General features: G+C 52.0%; 1 protein-coding gene across 1 annotated transcript in view; it reads right to left on the reverse strand.

Annotated features, from left to right (window-relative positions):
• Positions 1-15,862, reverse strand: part of TIE1 (tyrosine kinase with immunoglobulin like and EGF like domains 1) — a 45,427-nt gene that overhangs the window by 18,976 nt on the left and 10,589 nt on the right. The window contains exons 3-9 of the mRNA XM_077824044.1: positions 11,514-11,624; positions 9,067-9,222; positions 7,974-8,105; positions 4,132-4,272; positions 3,318-3,446; positions 2,386-2,531; positions 1,671-1,815 (exon numbers count right to left, since the gene is read on the reverse strand). Of these exons, the coding sequence (XP_077680170.1) occupies positions 1,671-1,815; positions 2,386-2,531; positions 3,318-3,446; positions 4,132-4,272; positions 7,974-8,105; positions 9,067-9,222; positions 11,514-11,624 (960 nt within the window). The remainder of the gene's footprint in view (positions 1-1,670; positions 1,816-2,385; positions 2,532-3,317; positions 3,447-4,131; positions 4,273-7,973; positions 8,106-9,066; positions 9,223-11,513; positions 11,625-15,862) is intronic.

The raw sequence follows: 15,862 nt of genomic DNA on the forward strand, positions 1-15,862 counted from the left end.
GAGACCTGGGGAACATCACCAGGGACTAGAGGGAACTGGACTCACAAGGGACCATAGGAGTGAACTGAACTGCCAGGAGCAGTGAGATTGCCTGAGTTGCTGGAGTTCTTAGAGGGGACCCAGGGGCAAGAGATGGAAAGATTCTACAGCTAAGACCAGTTGGAGGGTCGGCCAGCTACAAGCACACTATGCTGGTTCCCGTAACTGTGACAACGCCAATTGCTCCCCAGAGGCAGAGGGCAGCCCTGGAGCTCCCCCGTGCTGAGCTCAGGCCTGGGGAGCCTGCCTTGGCCTGCGGGGAGATGGACGTCTTTGACAGTGGAGACTCCACCTCTCTCTAGTTCCTCTTGTAAGCGGAGTCTGAATGAGCTCTTCCCTAACATCTAGTGGTGAGCTGTGTAAAAAGACTTCAAGAGGTGATCTCATTTGCATGGACACACCCACCCTGCCTAGGCACTCAGCATGATGGGATTGCTTGCCCAAAGGATCACTTGTGGCTGATGCTGGATCCCCAGTCTCCTTGTTATTGGGGCAGGAGTAATAAAGGGTTGTTATTCTTGTTGTGTGAATTGAGGACAGCAGAACTATACCTGGCATACCCCAATGGAGGGACTCACCCTCAACTGAAAAGCACTCACTAGGCAGGAGACATGGGTTCTAAAACCCAAAGAGTAGAGGAAGGTTGTGGATAGGTATTTGTATTATGTAGGTCTATTTAAGAGTCTGAAACACAATTTAAACCTTTCTGTCTTTACTGTATAATAAAAGAACTAATTTGGACTCAATTAAGAGTCTTGTTATATGCTACAGAGCTAAAATCATTGATTACTAGATCTAAGTATTAGATCTACTTTGGGACAGTGTTTATGGTACAAGAGACTACCCAGTGTGCACCAGCAGTGAGGAACCCCCCCCCCCCCCCCCATTAAGAGCTGAAATCACTGAGAGCTGTGTTAAGTGGTGGGCCCAGAAGACATCTTGGTGAGCAGCTAGTAGAGAGTGTGGCCAGCAAGGTGGCAAGTGGCCAGCTGGGCACCTGGTGGAGAGGTGCGGTCAGCAAGGTGGCTGGTGGAGAGAAGCGGCCAGATCAGAGCCCTGCAGAGAGGTGCAGCCGGTAAGCGAGTGCTTGAGCAGCGGAGCATGTAAGGTGCCTCCTTACTCCCCGCTTCCACCCAGGGTGGGAGGTGAATTCTGGAGATGAACCTCTGGACTCTGGGGCTACACTGACCAAGGACAGCAACTGTGAGTGGGGTGCAGAGAAGGGATGGGCACGTTAAAGGGACTTTTTGGTTGCTGGACTTAAGACGCTGAGCAGAAAAGGACACTGCCCGACTTACTTGGGGGTGGGTCTTTTGCTCAGGGTTTATGTTTATGAACCTAGTTGTGGTGTTTTCCCAAATTAATGCTGAGTTACTCCTCTTTTTTTATTAAAAGTTTTTGCTGCACTCAGACTCTGTGCTTGTGAGAGGGGAAGTATTGCCTCTTAGAGGCACCCAGGGGGTGGTGTGTAATTGTCCCAGGTCACTGGGTGGGGACTTGAGCTGGTTTGCATTGTATTATTGAAAAGGAACCCCTAGATATTGAACCTGGGCCTTGTTGCTGCCAACTCGCATTGCCAGAAGGGTTACACTCTCAAACATCCCAGTTGTTCCCTCCCCTGCTCCGCTCACCTTTGACATTGACCTTGACTCTCCTGCTGTCCTGTCCCCCGCTGGTGGAAACTCTGCACTCCCAGAGGCCAGTGTCCACCTCGGTGAGCACTGGCACCAGGAACTCAGAGGTGGTTTTGTCTGTTTCCATGATGGCTTTAATCGACTGGGTGGGAGAGAGAAGCTGTAGTTACCCATCCTAGGGCCACAGGCACCAGGCACAGCTGCAGTCAGATGGGTAGAACAGAGATGGCTGGGGTGGGGCAGAGGGATGCTGCTCAGGTTCCAGGCCCGAGCAGGCTCACGTTCAGGTCTGCAGCCATGGCGCACTAGATGGGGCTACACGGGCCTAGGGATTTGGGGCAAATACCAGCTTGGAGCCTGAGGTACCTGAGGGCAGCTGGACCTAGACACACAGAGCCCTGGCAGGGTAGAGGGTTGCACAGAGAGCAGGGGCAGGGGAGGCACAGAGAGCCTGTCTTGGGAAGGGTGGGGGCCACAAGCAGCACCGGCGGAATGGGACTGGGGTGGGGAAGCACCGGCGGGGTGGGACCAGGGGGGCACAGAGAGCCCTGGTGGGGTGGGGAAGCACAGGGAGCCCCGGCGGGGTGGGACCAGGGGGGGCACAGGGAGCCCCGGCGGGGTGGGACCAGAGAGAGGCGGCAGCACAGGGAGTCCTGGGAGGATGTGGGGGCACAAGGAGCCCTGATGGGGCAGGAGGAGGGGGGGCGGGTACCGTGAGCACTGTCCCATCAGCCTTGCGCAGCTCAATGCTGTCTCGCACTGGAGGTGGGTTGCCCGTGGCCATACAGCTGATCACAGGCTGGGAACCCAGGTTAAACTCCAGCTCTGTGTCCAAGTTGATGATCTGGGGAATCCGATCTGGGACAGCAAATAGCAGTGCTTAGCACACAAGCCCCAGTCCCCCTGAGCTCACCACTCTCCCTGCCCCTGAGCCAGAGGCTGCTGCAGGACATCTGGGAGGCCCAGTGCTCTGCCCAAACCAAGGGTTTTGCATTGAGGTCCTCAAGGCAGCTCCACAGAGGACCCCCAGTTTTAGATGCCCTGAAGAAGTGACTTCCCTGGGTTCTAGGGGAAAGTCCCAGCAAGGATGGCTGGTGGATCTGCCCCCCTTCTCCGCTGACACTGTTTCACTGCTCCTCTCCCAGGTCTCTTCCCGCTCTGGCGGGCAGGAGGAGCCAGCATCTTGTGCCCAGGCAACTCTCCACATCCCAAGCCAGTGCCCATGGGCCATGCTCTGAGCACCTCGGCTGGGCAGCGATGTCCCCCGACGGAGCTGGCCTGCCCAAGCGCTGGCATCTGATGGGCCTGCTCGCGGTGCTGCAGCGCTCTGCTCTCCCACCCAGGGCCAGGGTCCCACCCAGCTGCACTTTGGTGGCTTTCCAGCCGAAGGCACTGCCCTGGCACTGCCAGCCAGGGAGGGGCTTCATTAGCCTGTCTCTAAGCAGCCCTTTGTGGCATTGGGCAGGGAGCAGTTCCTGAGGTTTCGAGCACCCCCAGCGTTACAAGGGTCAGTAAGTGGGCAGTGCTCCGACACTGCGGGGCTGGGGCTGGGTGAACAGCAGTGGCAGAGAACACAGCAGGCTCCTGCCTGGCAATGCCGGACCCCCAGGCAGATCATAGGTATTGCACTGAGGGCAGCTCTACCTGATTTCTCGCAGCGCTCCCCATGCCACCCTGATGGGCAAACGCAGCCACTGAAGCGGTTGCAGGTACCTCCATTTTGGCAGTGACAATCCAGGGCACAGTCTGCGCCGTAGTGTCCAAGAAGGCAGGCTGGAGGGAAGAGCCAAGAGTTCACTGGTCAACACCTGGCAGCGGTTCAGGATTTTGGCTTGAGGCCGGTGCAAGGAAGAGCACGAGAAGCAACCGTAGACTCAGAGCCCCCAAGGCACTAATACTGTGTCAGAGCTAGGTGTCAGTGGCCCAGGGAGCCAGTCCTCACATGCCCTGCAGTCCAAGTGGTGATGTGTGCTCAGAGCTTTCTACTGTAGGCATTCTCTGCCCCATTCTCTTCCAGCCCAGCTGTGTCCCCAGGGATCCATTGTGGGGCTGGCCAGGGACACGGGGTATGAGAGGAGACGGGGAAGCAGCAGAGAAGATTTGTTTGCTTCTTTCTGCTGCCATCTGAGCTGTGGAAGTTTGCGTGGCTGATGGGTTGGGGATGCTGTGAGTGCTTTGTCAGGGGGCTGCAAAACTGAAGACATAAGCTGAACTCAGCGTCCTTGAAGGAGCACTGTTATATCCGGAATGCTGCACAGACAGCAGGGGACCCCGCAAGAGACAAAAATCACAGCAAACCAAAAGAGCCAAATGTATGGATGGGGGCTGCCTTGGCTCCAGGGGTTTCTCCTTTTTGAAACAGAAAGGTCAGGCCAACTCTGCCGCAGAGGGACCCGGTCTGAGGGTGGCACCTCTGTCGGGGAGGGGAGAGGAAGGAAGGCAGGCAAAGCTACTGTACCCGTGCTGCACTGTGACCCACTCCACCCGGAAGCGCAGGAGCAGCCGTACGGATCTGGCAGGCAGAAGCTCAGCCCCTTGCAGCCCTGGTCACTGCTGCAGTGTTCCTGGCAGTTACGGCCAAACCTCCCTTCCCTACAGGCTTCAGAACAAGACAATTCTCCTCATTACTCTGCTGCAGCCAGCACCGGTCCATTCACTGCTTTCCATTTCCACATGGCCTGGCCCTGCCCCATTGAACCCAGCACTGCCACCACCATGGCCAGGACAAGTTATGCAGCCAGCACAGAGATGCACTAACAGCTGATGAACTTACCAAAACCAACAGGGAACTGGGGAGGCCCCATGCCAGAACACGGCTGAAAACAAAAGTCTGTTGAGATCCACAAGGCAGAGCAGAGATGCTGGCCATTACTGGTGGGGGAATCCAGCCTCAGTCCCGTGTAAAATACAATGGTATAAGCAGTAAGAGCAAAATATTTATTAGCGGGAGATGGAGAAACACCAGGGACAGGATAGGGAGACATAACTGCTAAGGAGATCTTAGCCACAGCCAGGGGCAGTTTGGACAGCATCAGAGACAAGTCTAAGCTAAATGGACCCAGGCAAGAAACAGCCCCAGCTACTGCACAGAGCAATCTTTCCACCCCAGTTCCATTTTGCAGCATAAAACTCCAAGGTGGAGCAGCATAAGTCAGAGCTGAGGATTTCTGCCATCTTGCTGGCACAAGAGATCTCAACTCAGGGGACAGTGAACAGATGATCTTTGGGTAGGGCCAGATACTATGAGAACCTAGTCTGCTGTGCCCAGGCCAGCAGGACTAGAGTCACAGAGTATAGGGCCAGAAGGGACCATTGTGATTATCTTGTCTGACCTCCTGCACAGCATAGGTCAGAGACCTGCCCTGAATCAATTCCTGTTCAAACTAGAGGATAATGCTCAGGAAGACATCCCATCTTGATTAAAAATTTGGAGCAATGGAGAATCCACCAAAACCCTTGTAAGTTGTTCTCACTGTTAAAAATTTGCACCTGGTTTCCAGTCTAAACCTGTCCAGCTTTAAGTTCTAGCCAATGGATCTTGTTATACCTTTGTTAGCTATACTGATGAGCCCCCATTATCCAATTTCTCTGCCTTGTGTAGGTATTTATTGATTGATCAAGTCATGCCCTTCTCTTTGTTAAATTAATAGATTGAGCTCCTTGCTTCTCTCACTGTATGGTATATTTTCTGATCCTTCAGTCATTTTCATGGCTCTTCTCTGAACCTTCTCCAGTTTATCAACATCCTTTTAGCAGTGTGGGCACCAGAACTGGACACAGTATCCAATAACAGTCTCACTAATGCTGTATACAGAGGAAAAATCACCTCCCTACTTGACAGTCTCTTGTTAATACATTCATGGATACATCCACCATCTTACCTACTGCATTGCAATGGGAGCTCACGTTCAGTCACTCTGGCTCCATCCTGTGGAATCTTCCTCAGCATGCTGGGGAAATGAGGGAATGGAGAAAGGTCGCAAGGATCCCCTTCCCCAGTGTGAGTGGAAGATGCATTCTGGGTCCCCATCCTCTCTTCAGCACAACTTCAGACCCTTGGTGCTGCGACGTGTAATACAAGCCACGGCTGGAGGACCCCATCTGGCAAATACTAAACAGCTGAAGCTTGGAGTGATCCGCCCCCTCCCCCATGGGTCTATGGTGATTGTGCACCTGCAAGGCGAAGAGACGATGAGATCACTATATTCTGGGTGCACCATGGAATGGAGCCTGAGCATTGTGACCCTCCCTCTTCGTGGAGTCCCAGAGCCCGGGCTCCAGCCCAAGCCGCCCGGGCCCAAACGTCTACACCACAGTTAAACAAGCTCTGCAAGCCTGAGTCAGCTGACACGGGCCAGCTGTGGGTTTTAATTGCAGCGTAGACATACCCTCAGTGTTCAGACTGTATTTTATTCTAAACCCTTCCACTCACGTCATTACAGTGCAACATCACAGTATTCAATCCTACATCTTTCTGCCTCTCTTTACTAGGACCTAGCTGGTAAAGAGATCTCCCTCTTTAGGGAGCCCTTTCAGGCCAGGCCATACTCAGCTCAGCCACTACAGTCCCCCCTTGTAATACTTCCTTCCTGGCTTTTATCAGGTTAGCCAGCTGAGGCCTAATTAGTTCCTTACTTCTCCATCCCCTCCTTCTGATTAGCTCATTGTTCAGTCAGCTGTCTTTGGGGAAACTAATTGAGGTTACAGTCATCAGAGTGCTGACCCACCTGTCAGGTCTCAGCACTCTGTCACACACCTCGCCATGAGCTCCCAGTGGGATACAAATAGGGCTAATGTGATTCTGGGATATAGAGAGCAGGGTGAGGATTTTACCTCTGTCATTGGTGAGACCGCTACTGGAATACTGCATCCAGTTCTGACATCCACATTTTTAAAAGGATAGTGAAACATTGAAGAGGGGGCAGAGAAGAGCCACAAATATGAATTGAGGGAGAATATGCCTTACCATTGAGACTTAAAGGGTTCAGTCTGTTTAGTTTACCAGAAAGAAGACTTGATTACAGTATGTAAGTCTGTTCAGGAGAAGAAAATACCAGATACTTCAGGGCTCTCTTATTCAGCAGAGAAAGACAGAACAACAACCAGGAAGTTGAAACCAGAGAAATTCAAATTAGAAATAAGGCCAAAAATTAGCCATCAAGGTGATTTACCACTGGAACCAGCTCCCAAGGGAAGTGGTCGATTTCCATCTCCTGCTGACTTCAGATCCAGCCCGGCTGCCTTTCTGGAAGAGCTGCTTTACCAGACAAAAGTTACTGGGTTCAAAACACGGGGAATTGAGTGAAATTGTCTGGCCTGTGATAGACTGGAGATAAAACTAGCTGATTTAATGGTCCCTTCTGGCCATAAAGTCTATGAACCCAGACCCTCAGTGGGAGGAATCTTTAAAGGCACCTTTACAAAAGGATGGTCCCTGTGTCCCAGGATCTAAGCCCCAACTTCAGCACAGAGGGAGTCGAGATGACACGCTGCCTCCCACACCCCGCAGTAGCAGAGCCTCTTGCAGTTGAAGGTTCTCTCAGATCCCTGAAGGCTTCACAGCCCTTAACTGAGTGCCACTCTCAGGGGCAGGTAAGGCAGTTCCCTGCCTCTCTGGAAGAAATGGGGAGCAGCGCCTGCCCCCATCCTGCTAGAGGGGCCCAGCCTCCCACGCAGGCCCAGGAGACTCACAAACAACAGACATTTGACAAAACAGTCAAACTCCCAAAAACTACAAACAGCCCCTATTGTCTAGAGCAGGCTGAGCCACAGACCTCCTTGATTCCATCCCCGTGTCAGACTGAGGTCAGCTCCAGCCCTGCATCACTGTCCCTGCCAAATGGCAGAGAAAGGGGAGAGGAAGGCTCTGTGCCTACTGCAGCTGGAAAATGCAGAGACAGGGAATCATAAAATCATAGAAATCAGGGTTGGAAGGGACCTCAGGAGGTCATCTAGTCCAAGCCCTGGCTCAAAGCAGGGCTTTGACTAACCCCAACTAAATCATCCCAGCCAGGGCTTTGTCCTTAAAAACCTCTAAGGAAGGAGATTTCACGACCTCCCTAGGTAACCCATTCCAGTGCTTCACCACCCTCCTTGTGAAAAAGTTTTTCCTAATATCCAACCTAGACCGCCCCCACTGCAGCTTGAGACCATTGCTCCTTGTTCTGTCAGGGTCAGTGGAGGTAGTGGGGTGCTTATTCCCTTGGCCTGTGGAGTTTGGAGGTACCTATGCCCCACGACTGCTTACTCCTGCTCCAGAATGCACTCCTCCCATAGGGGCTGGGTGTGTGGAGTCCATACCTTTCTCACAGCGAGTGCCCATGAAACCTGGAGGGCAGATACACTCCCCAACACCGTCGTGACAGATGCCTCCATTCAGGCAGTCAGGACAGTCCTTCTCACAAGAGGGGCCCCACTTCTTCGCTGCACACCCTGGGGAGAAAGCAGAGGGGGTTTGGGGCAGGGCCACACCACATGAAACTGTGGGAGCACCGGCTGCATGCTCAGTCTGCAGCTGAAAAATGAACCACAGCCCGACAGAATCCTAACCTCTGGGAATGCGAGTGCAGAGCCTCCACCCTAGGCAGGGCCAGGGCAACAGGACCCAGCATTCTGACAGCAGGAAATGCCAGAGGGGCCCGTCTCCCAAGCACACAAACCTCAGCTCCGTGGCACACACATGTTCAGCCCCTCCCAGTTAACATGGCTCTGCATGAATGCCTCACTGGCACCCCAAAGGGCAAAGCTGAGCCACTGCTCTCTCCCACCAAACCCCACTGCTCCCTGTTCTCTGGCACCACCCTTTGTGTCACTCAGGCGTGGAACCTGGCGTCACCTTCAATTCCGCCCTCCCTTGCACCCATGCATTCCCAGTGCTGCTTCCCTCTCCAGAACATTTCTTAGATTCCACCTTTGCTTTCCATCCACACAGGTGAGCTGCCCTCCAGGCCCTCCTCACCGCCAGTCCTGACCTCTGCACGTGCCTCCCTGTGGGGGCAGGGCTGGGGAAGAGCACGGCAAGAGCACTGTTGTATCGCAGCCATTTCTGGCTGCCAGAGGAGCCTCACTGGGCCCAACACAGCTTAGCTTAGAGCAGCATCCTGTACAGACCCTAGCTAGCCCCAGAGCCAGAGGCCGGCAAACGCGACGCACAGCTGAGCTCAGACAAAGCCAGACCAGGGCCCATCTCTGCTTGTCTGACCCCAAATCCAAGACCTCCGTTTCTCTTGGGCCAGGTCCCAGCCTAGACTGAGCCCTCACACCCACCAGCCCCTTCTCCAGTGATTCTGTTGTATGTCTGGAGCCTAGGCTCTGGCCCCACATGGCATTCCTGCCCTGATCCCTACCCCAGCCAGGCTCCAGACCCAGCCCTGAGGTCCCACAGCAATCTTACCTCTCACAATCAGCCTGTAGAAGGCACTTGTCAGGGGACTGTCCCCAATGAATGTGGCACTGTACACCCCATTCTCACTCAGACCCACATCCGGTAGGGTTAAGGTGAACAGTGTCCCATTTACTTCACCCCGGTCCGTTGTCTGGTAGTAGGTACCTGAATTAAGGAAAGAGGGCAAATGGCATCAGGTCCTGAAGTTACCCAACAGTGGAGCTGGCCTGAATAAAACCCTGTCCCCGTTTGTCCCTGTAGGGCAGCGGTTCCTAACCTTTACTGCAGCCTGCACCTCTTTGGTTCTCAAAATATGTTCTCGCACCCCTTATCAAAAATCACTGAAGTAGGTCAGTTCTTTAAACCTGTTTGTATATTACAGTAATTGTTAAAAAATGTGTAATGTTAATAAATACATAGGTTTGATGAAACGAAGTAGTTGTACTTAATTTGTGCTTAATTTGTGTTTTTGATGATTTACCTTCTAAAAAAATTTGGCATCTCTTGCACCCCCAGTGGATGCATGCACCCCAGGTTAAGAACCACTGCTCTAGGGAGAGCCAACCATCTGCAGCTGGGCAGCACCAAGGGACTCTGCCCTCTTCAGCTTGATGACCCAGACACATCTCGAGGATGTGGGTGAGCGTCAGGTCTCTCCTGGACTGTCCCTGCAAGGCCAGGCCAGCACAGTGAGCGCAAGGGCATGAGCTAATCCCTGGCAGCCAGTCCCGTGGCCGTCTGTGGGGGAAAGGGATAGGGATCCCAGAAAGGGCAGAAGTCAGACAAATGTGCAGCCTGACTCCTCCTCTCCCTGGTTAGTGAGGTGCTCCCTCCAGAGTAGGTCTGACCCCTACAGCAGCGCTGTCTGCAGGGACCGCATCCGGTGGAGGCAGTGTCTCTCAGGGTCCAGCTGCACGGCAGCAGGGTGCATGCTCTCCAGCACGGATAGACAGACACAAACTAGCTCTGTTCACACTATCATACTGCAGTGTAGCCAGGACTAGCAGAGGCCAGGGCTCAGGCTAGCCACCCACATATGTAGCCCAGGGGGCTGGGTGGGTTTGTGCTCAGGCAGCCAGCCTGAGCTGCCAGCCAGGCCACTCCGGCGCAGCTACACTAGTTTTAGGGCGCTATCGTGAGCAGAGCTAGCACGTCTGTTTCCCCACACTGGCAGGCGTTGCGGTGTAAACCTACCTAGGAGAAGGAGGGTTCTAGAGACACTGCAGAGCGAGTGCCTGGAGCCTATGGCACAGTCTGGACCAGAAACTGCCAAGGCTCATCCTGCTCAATGCGACTGCCTTGAGTACTTCCAGAGCAGTCGGGGTGGAGGGGCACCCGCCCCAGTCTCATTTGCATCGGGAGCAGGGTGGGAGGTGAGGGGGAGACTCACTTGCCACTTGTCCTGGGCTCATGCAATGTAGGGTTCAGTCATGTGTGGAGGAGGGTCTCACTGAGCCCTCACTCTGACCCTGTGTGGAGGGGTTTGCGGGTGATAGTCTCATTGGGATCATGTGCCCTGACTGTGTTTGAACCTTGGAACCTGGTCCAGAGCTCTCTGGGGTCCCTGGCCCTACGTAGCCACAACAGTCTGGTTATTTCACTAGGGTTGCTTGCCCCAGCCTGGCAAAAGGGGTGGATCACTGGGGTCTCCTGCTGTTGGAGGGACTCTATCCTGGGAAGCAGTGACTCTGAAAAAGATTTGGGGGTCGTGGTGGATAATCAGCTGACCATGAGCTCCCAGTGTTAGGCTGTAGGCAAGAGGGCTAATGCATAAACAAGGGAATCTCGAGTAGGAGTAGAGAGGTTATTTTAACCTTTGTATTTGGTTCTGGTGCAACTGCTGTTGGAATCCTGTGCCCAGTTCTGGTGTCCACAATTCAAGAAGGATGTTGATAAATTGGGGAGGGTTCAGAGAAGAGCCATGAGAATGATTAAAGGATTAAAAAACATGCCTTATAGTAGTAGATTCAAGGAGCTCCATCTACTTAGCTCATCAAAGAGAAGGTTAAGGGGTGACTTGATCATAGTCAGTAAGAACCTGCATGCAGAACAGAAATTTGATAGTAGGAGAGCTCCAGCGGCCAAAGGTCTAACACAAGCCAATGGCTGGAAGCTGAAGCTGGACAAATTCAAACTGGTGATAAGCCACAAATGTTTAACAAACCACTGGAACAATTTACCAAGAGCTGTGGTGGATTCTCCATCACTGGCAATTTTTAAATCATGGTTGGATGTTTTTTCTGAAAGGTTTGCTCTGGTTCAGGCTGGAATTAATTCAGGGAAGCTCCATGGCCTGTGTTATATGGGAGATCAGACTTGCTGATCACAGGGGTCCCTTTATTAGCTATTAATCTCTTGGGGGCATGGCTCCCTGGGGTCTCCTGCTGGGGTGTGAGGGGACTGCTCACTAGGGTTGCCTTCCCCAGCCAGGGGAAGCTGCTCACTGGATCACTTGCCATTTCTTTTCCACAAGACATCTGTGTTCTTCTTGTGAAGGACTTTGGCAGAGAACGTGGCCGAGTCTGCAATGCTCACAGTCTGGGTGACTTTCAGTGGGACCAGGTGGGCTACAGAGAAACAGAGAAAGAAGGGTAAACTTAGGAGGGCGTTTGAGTGTCCACAATGACTCCTCTTTCCCAAGAGGGGACAGCTGCTATGGAGGAACTGCCAACCCCCGGGACATCATTAGGAAAAAGGAAAAGGAAAAAGTTAACATGTCCTTCTATGGCACAGTCTCATTGCTGATATCGCTGAGAGCAGGGCAGATCCAGGCCAAGCAGCACTCTGATATCCTGGGCACTGGGATGTAGAGACGGGAGCTCCTCACACCCTGTACTTCATAGGTGCTGGAACTATGGGTATGAGGGGCGCTGCCGCATGCCCGGATTGAAGTGGTTTCCATCACATTCAGGGTTTACTGTTTGGTTCAACTGCTCTCTATACACATTGTTCCAGCCCCCCTTGCTGTGCTCCAGGCCATTCTGAAATCCAAAGTACAATGAAGTTACCTCCTAGATAGGATTTCTGCAGAGTGGCCAGGAGTCACCTCTGTCCCTGGCAGTATCACAGGCTGTGGGCTCCTTGTGGGGGCTGAGGAGGGAGCTGCACTGCTCCTGCTTGGGCCTCTAGTCAACGTTTCCACCCATGGGCACAGGAAGTCTGGACCCCGGTATCTCTATGAGCGAGCAATGCCCGTGTGGCCGGACTGCCGGAAGAGCAGAGAACCCCAGAGAGGCCCATGCATGAGAGAGAAAGGGATCAAACACAGTCAGTGATGGTCTCTGCCCTCTCCAAGCCCTTCTAGGTCCAGCCCGCCACGTGGCAGGAGGTGCAAGGCAAGGAGGGGAGCAGGAGGCATGGCAGGAGGACACACAGACACAGAGCCTCTGTCTGTCTGGATTCTCCAGCGTCCACAAGCCTAGCACAAAGGAGGGGGAATTGCCCTCTCATACTAACCAGTACAAGGCTAGACGCAACCCATGCAGAAGGGGGCAGCAAGACAGGAAGGTCACTCGGGAACGAACATTAACAGACAAGCTGTACCTGCTCTGCTGACTTTCCCTCTGCTGATACTCACACCTTCTTGCCAACTGTTGGAAACGGGCCACCTTGATTGCACTGGTGTCCTTAGCACTACAAAAGTAGTTTTCCCTCCCTTGGTATCCACCCCTTCTTGTCAACTGCTGAGAATAGGCCACTTCCACCTTAATTGAATTGGCTCATTAGCACTGACCCCGCCACTTGGTAAGGCAACTCCTATCTTTTCATGTGCTATAATATATATTCTGCTTACTTTTTTCCACAGTATGCATCCAATGAAGTGAGCTGTAGCTCACGAAAGCTTATGCTCAAATAAATTGCAAAAAGAAAAGGAGTACTTGTGGCACCTTAGAGACTAACGAATTTATTTGAGCATGAGCTTTCGTGAGCTACAGCTCACTTCATCAGATGCATACCGTGGAAACTGCAGCAGACTTTATATACACACAGGACAGTGGGGTGGGAGGAGGTATTGTTTCATATTCTCTGTGTATATATAAAGTCTGCTGCAGTTTCCACGGTATGCATCTGATGAAGTGAGCTGTAGCTCACGAAAGCTCATGCTCAAATAAATTCGTTAGTCTCTAAGGTGCCACAAGTCCTCCTTTTCTTTTTGCGAATACAGACTAACACGGCTGTTACTCTGAAACCTGTCAAATAAATTGGTTAGTCTCTAAGGTGCCACAAGTACTCATATTCTGCTTACTGTTTTTTTTCCATTCTATGTATCTGATGAAGTGGGTTTTAGCCCACGAGAGCTTATGCCCAAATAAATTTGTTAGTCTCGAAGGTGCCATAAGGACTCCTTATTGTTTTTACTGATTCAGACTAACACGGCTACCGCTCTGAGCTGTACCTGGACACCTTGCAGTAATCACTGGCACCACCAGAGAGCGCTTTGCTGGCAACAATGATTAGGCATTGAGAAGGCTTTGGAGTGAGGCACTGTTGTAAGGCTGGGAGTGATGGCAGGTTTGCAGAGGACTGCTTGTTGCATAGTATGGGCTGGAGAGGGGAGCAGGACAGTTCACAGGGTAGGTGTGGAAGTATGAATGTGCCCGTTGTGCTTATGCTGGCGCACCCACTCGCTCCAAAAGGGCCATAATCCTGTTGCTCTTCAACCTCTTGGAGCTTTCCTTTGTTAAGATAGCAGAAGGGAAGTGCCCCTCCCAGACTGTTCCTTCAGTTTCTTTTCCCATCTCCCCCAGCTGCTGTTAGTGGCCTGGTCCACAGGCTTAGTCCAAGAGGGCCCCTGGGCAGGCAACCAGCCCCACCACCCACTTCCCACAGTCTGATCTGCTGCAATGAGATTACAGGCACAGACTCACCCTTGTCTGTGCATGTGTGCACAACACAAACAATTAATGCGGCCAAAGCATTTCACAGTTCTCCTAGGGATTTTCAGGTTTTCACAGCAATTGTCAGTTTAATGTTTCCCGTGAAATCTGTGTGGCTAATAAAACAGCTTTGTAAGTGTGTAGTGATCACAATTACCCAGTGGAGTCTATATTAGGTATTTATAAATCATAAACACTGTTAAAAGAACATTAAAGTTTGAAAGTCAACCACTAAAAAGTTAGGAAGTGCCAGAATTAAGGCTGGCCGTGCAGCCTTATCCCCCCGCCCCACGGGTGTGCATTATGATACAGCCTCTGATGATCTGATCCCATACTGGTTTTTTCCACAGGCCCCTGCCTCATTCCGTGCACAGGAGGATGGTGCTCTGGGGATGTATCAGGGTTGTGCAGGGAGTGATTTTGTCTGTAAGACTCCTGCTTCATTTTTTGCAGAAGTGGGAAGGTGTGCAGTGAATGAGGCAGAGGACTGCAGGAAAAGAAAGGATGGTTTCCTGGGTAAGGGAGCTGAATGCTGCCTTGGAGAATTGTATCTCTGCCTCTGCCACAGAGTTCCCCTGTGATGCTGGGCAAGTTACTTAAAACCAAAGTGCTCACAAACTGTTTGGTCTTCATTTTCTGGATTCCCAGTGTGAGATACCTGGGGCCAGATTTGCAGAAATGGTAAGCACTCATAACTGCAACTGAAGTCAATCGGAGCTGTGCTTTGAAAGTATAAAGTGCTGTAAAACTGCAAAGAAGTCTGGGAAGTCTCAAGTCTTGTGAGTCTCAAGTAGACGTTTCTAACAATTTTGGCCTTAATGTCTCGGCCAAAATTGTAAAGTGGCGATTAAAATACTAACTCATCTCACTGGGGTGTTATGAAGATAAATTCATTGAGCTACTATGGCAAGAGCATCACAGAAACACCTAGGAGGAAATTAATAACGTTATTTCCAGTACTGGGTTTGGATAGGATGTATCCAATAAGGCATGAGGCCACACATTGTATGAGGAGATTTAAAAAGATACTGAATTATGATCTACTCACTGAATGAGGTGGGATCCTATGAAAAAGTAGCATGCGATTGTGTATTAAGGATTGTATCATAATGAATACGCATGGGGGGGGGGAATTAAGTTTGCATGGGAACCCACATAGTCACCACAGAGTTGGAACCTTTAGATCCACCCCAAAGTCCTGTGCCATGTGAGCTAACAGAATAACTGGCAGCAGTAGAAGACTGTCCTCCTCTATGTGGCCAGCCACTAGAAAGAGGTTTGCCAGGGGGTTTCACAGTGATGTGCTGACAGCAGAGGAATGTTGAACCTCTGGGGTCTATTCTAAGGTCTGAGGGGTGTGTGCTGTAGTGGTTACAGACACTTCTGGCCCTGTGACCCCCCCCAAGACTGACCCCTTCTGCCACTGGCCCTCCAGCCTGACCTCATTCAAGTTCTGGTCTCCCCTCCTCAGTTCCTTGTGCCAACCCTGGTCTTCCCCCAGCCCACTCCTGGCTCTCTACCCATTTTCCACCAAATGCCCTGGCTTCTTGCCCCAGTTTCCCTCCTCATTAACCCCCAAGCTCAGCTCCTCACCCCCCTGCATCCCAGTCAGACTGCATGATTCTTCTCCGCCATGCTGCCTGAGAGCACAGCAGAGACAGGCTTGCAGCTCTCAGTTACTGGGCTCAGAGCCACAACTATCCCCTTTGGCCAAGAGGAACAAATTCAGCGGAAATCCTGCTCAGGCCCTGCATCCATGAGAGGGAGCATGTGCAGTCTGAGCAGCATGTAGGTGCTGTGGAGGCTGCTGCAGCAAGCTCTGTACAGACAAAAATCATTTGAAATTTAGCTGCTAAACTCTAACAAGTCTCTACTGAATATGTGAAAACTGCAGTTTTTAGGGGTTCATAACTTGGCCAAATTTGGGC

Source organism: Eretmochelys imbricata, chromosome 8 (assembly GCF_965152235.1).
Source record: "Eretmochelys imbricata isolate rEreImb1 chromosome 8, rEreImb1.hap1, whole genome shotgun sequence".
Classification (NCBI taxonomy): Eukaryota; Metazoa; Chordata; order Testudines; family Cheloniidae; genus Eretmochelys; species Eretmochelys imbricata.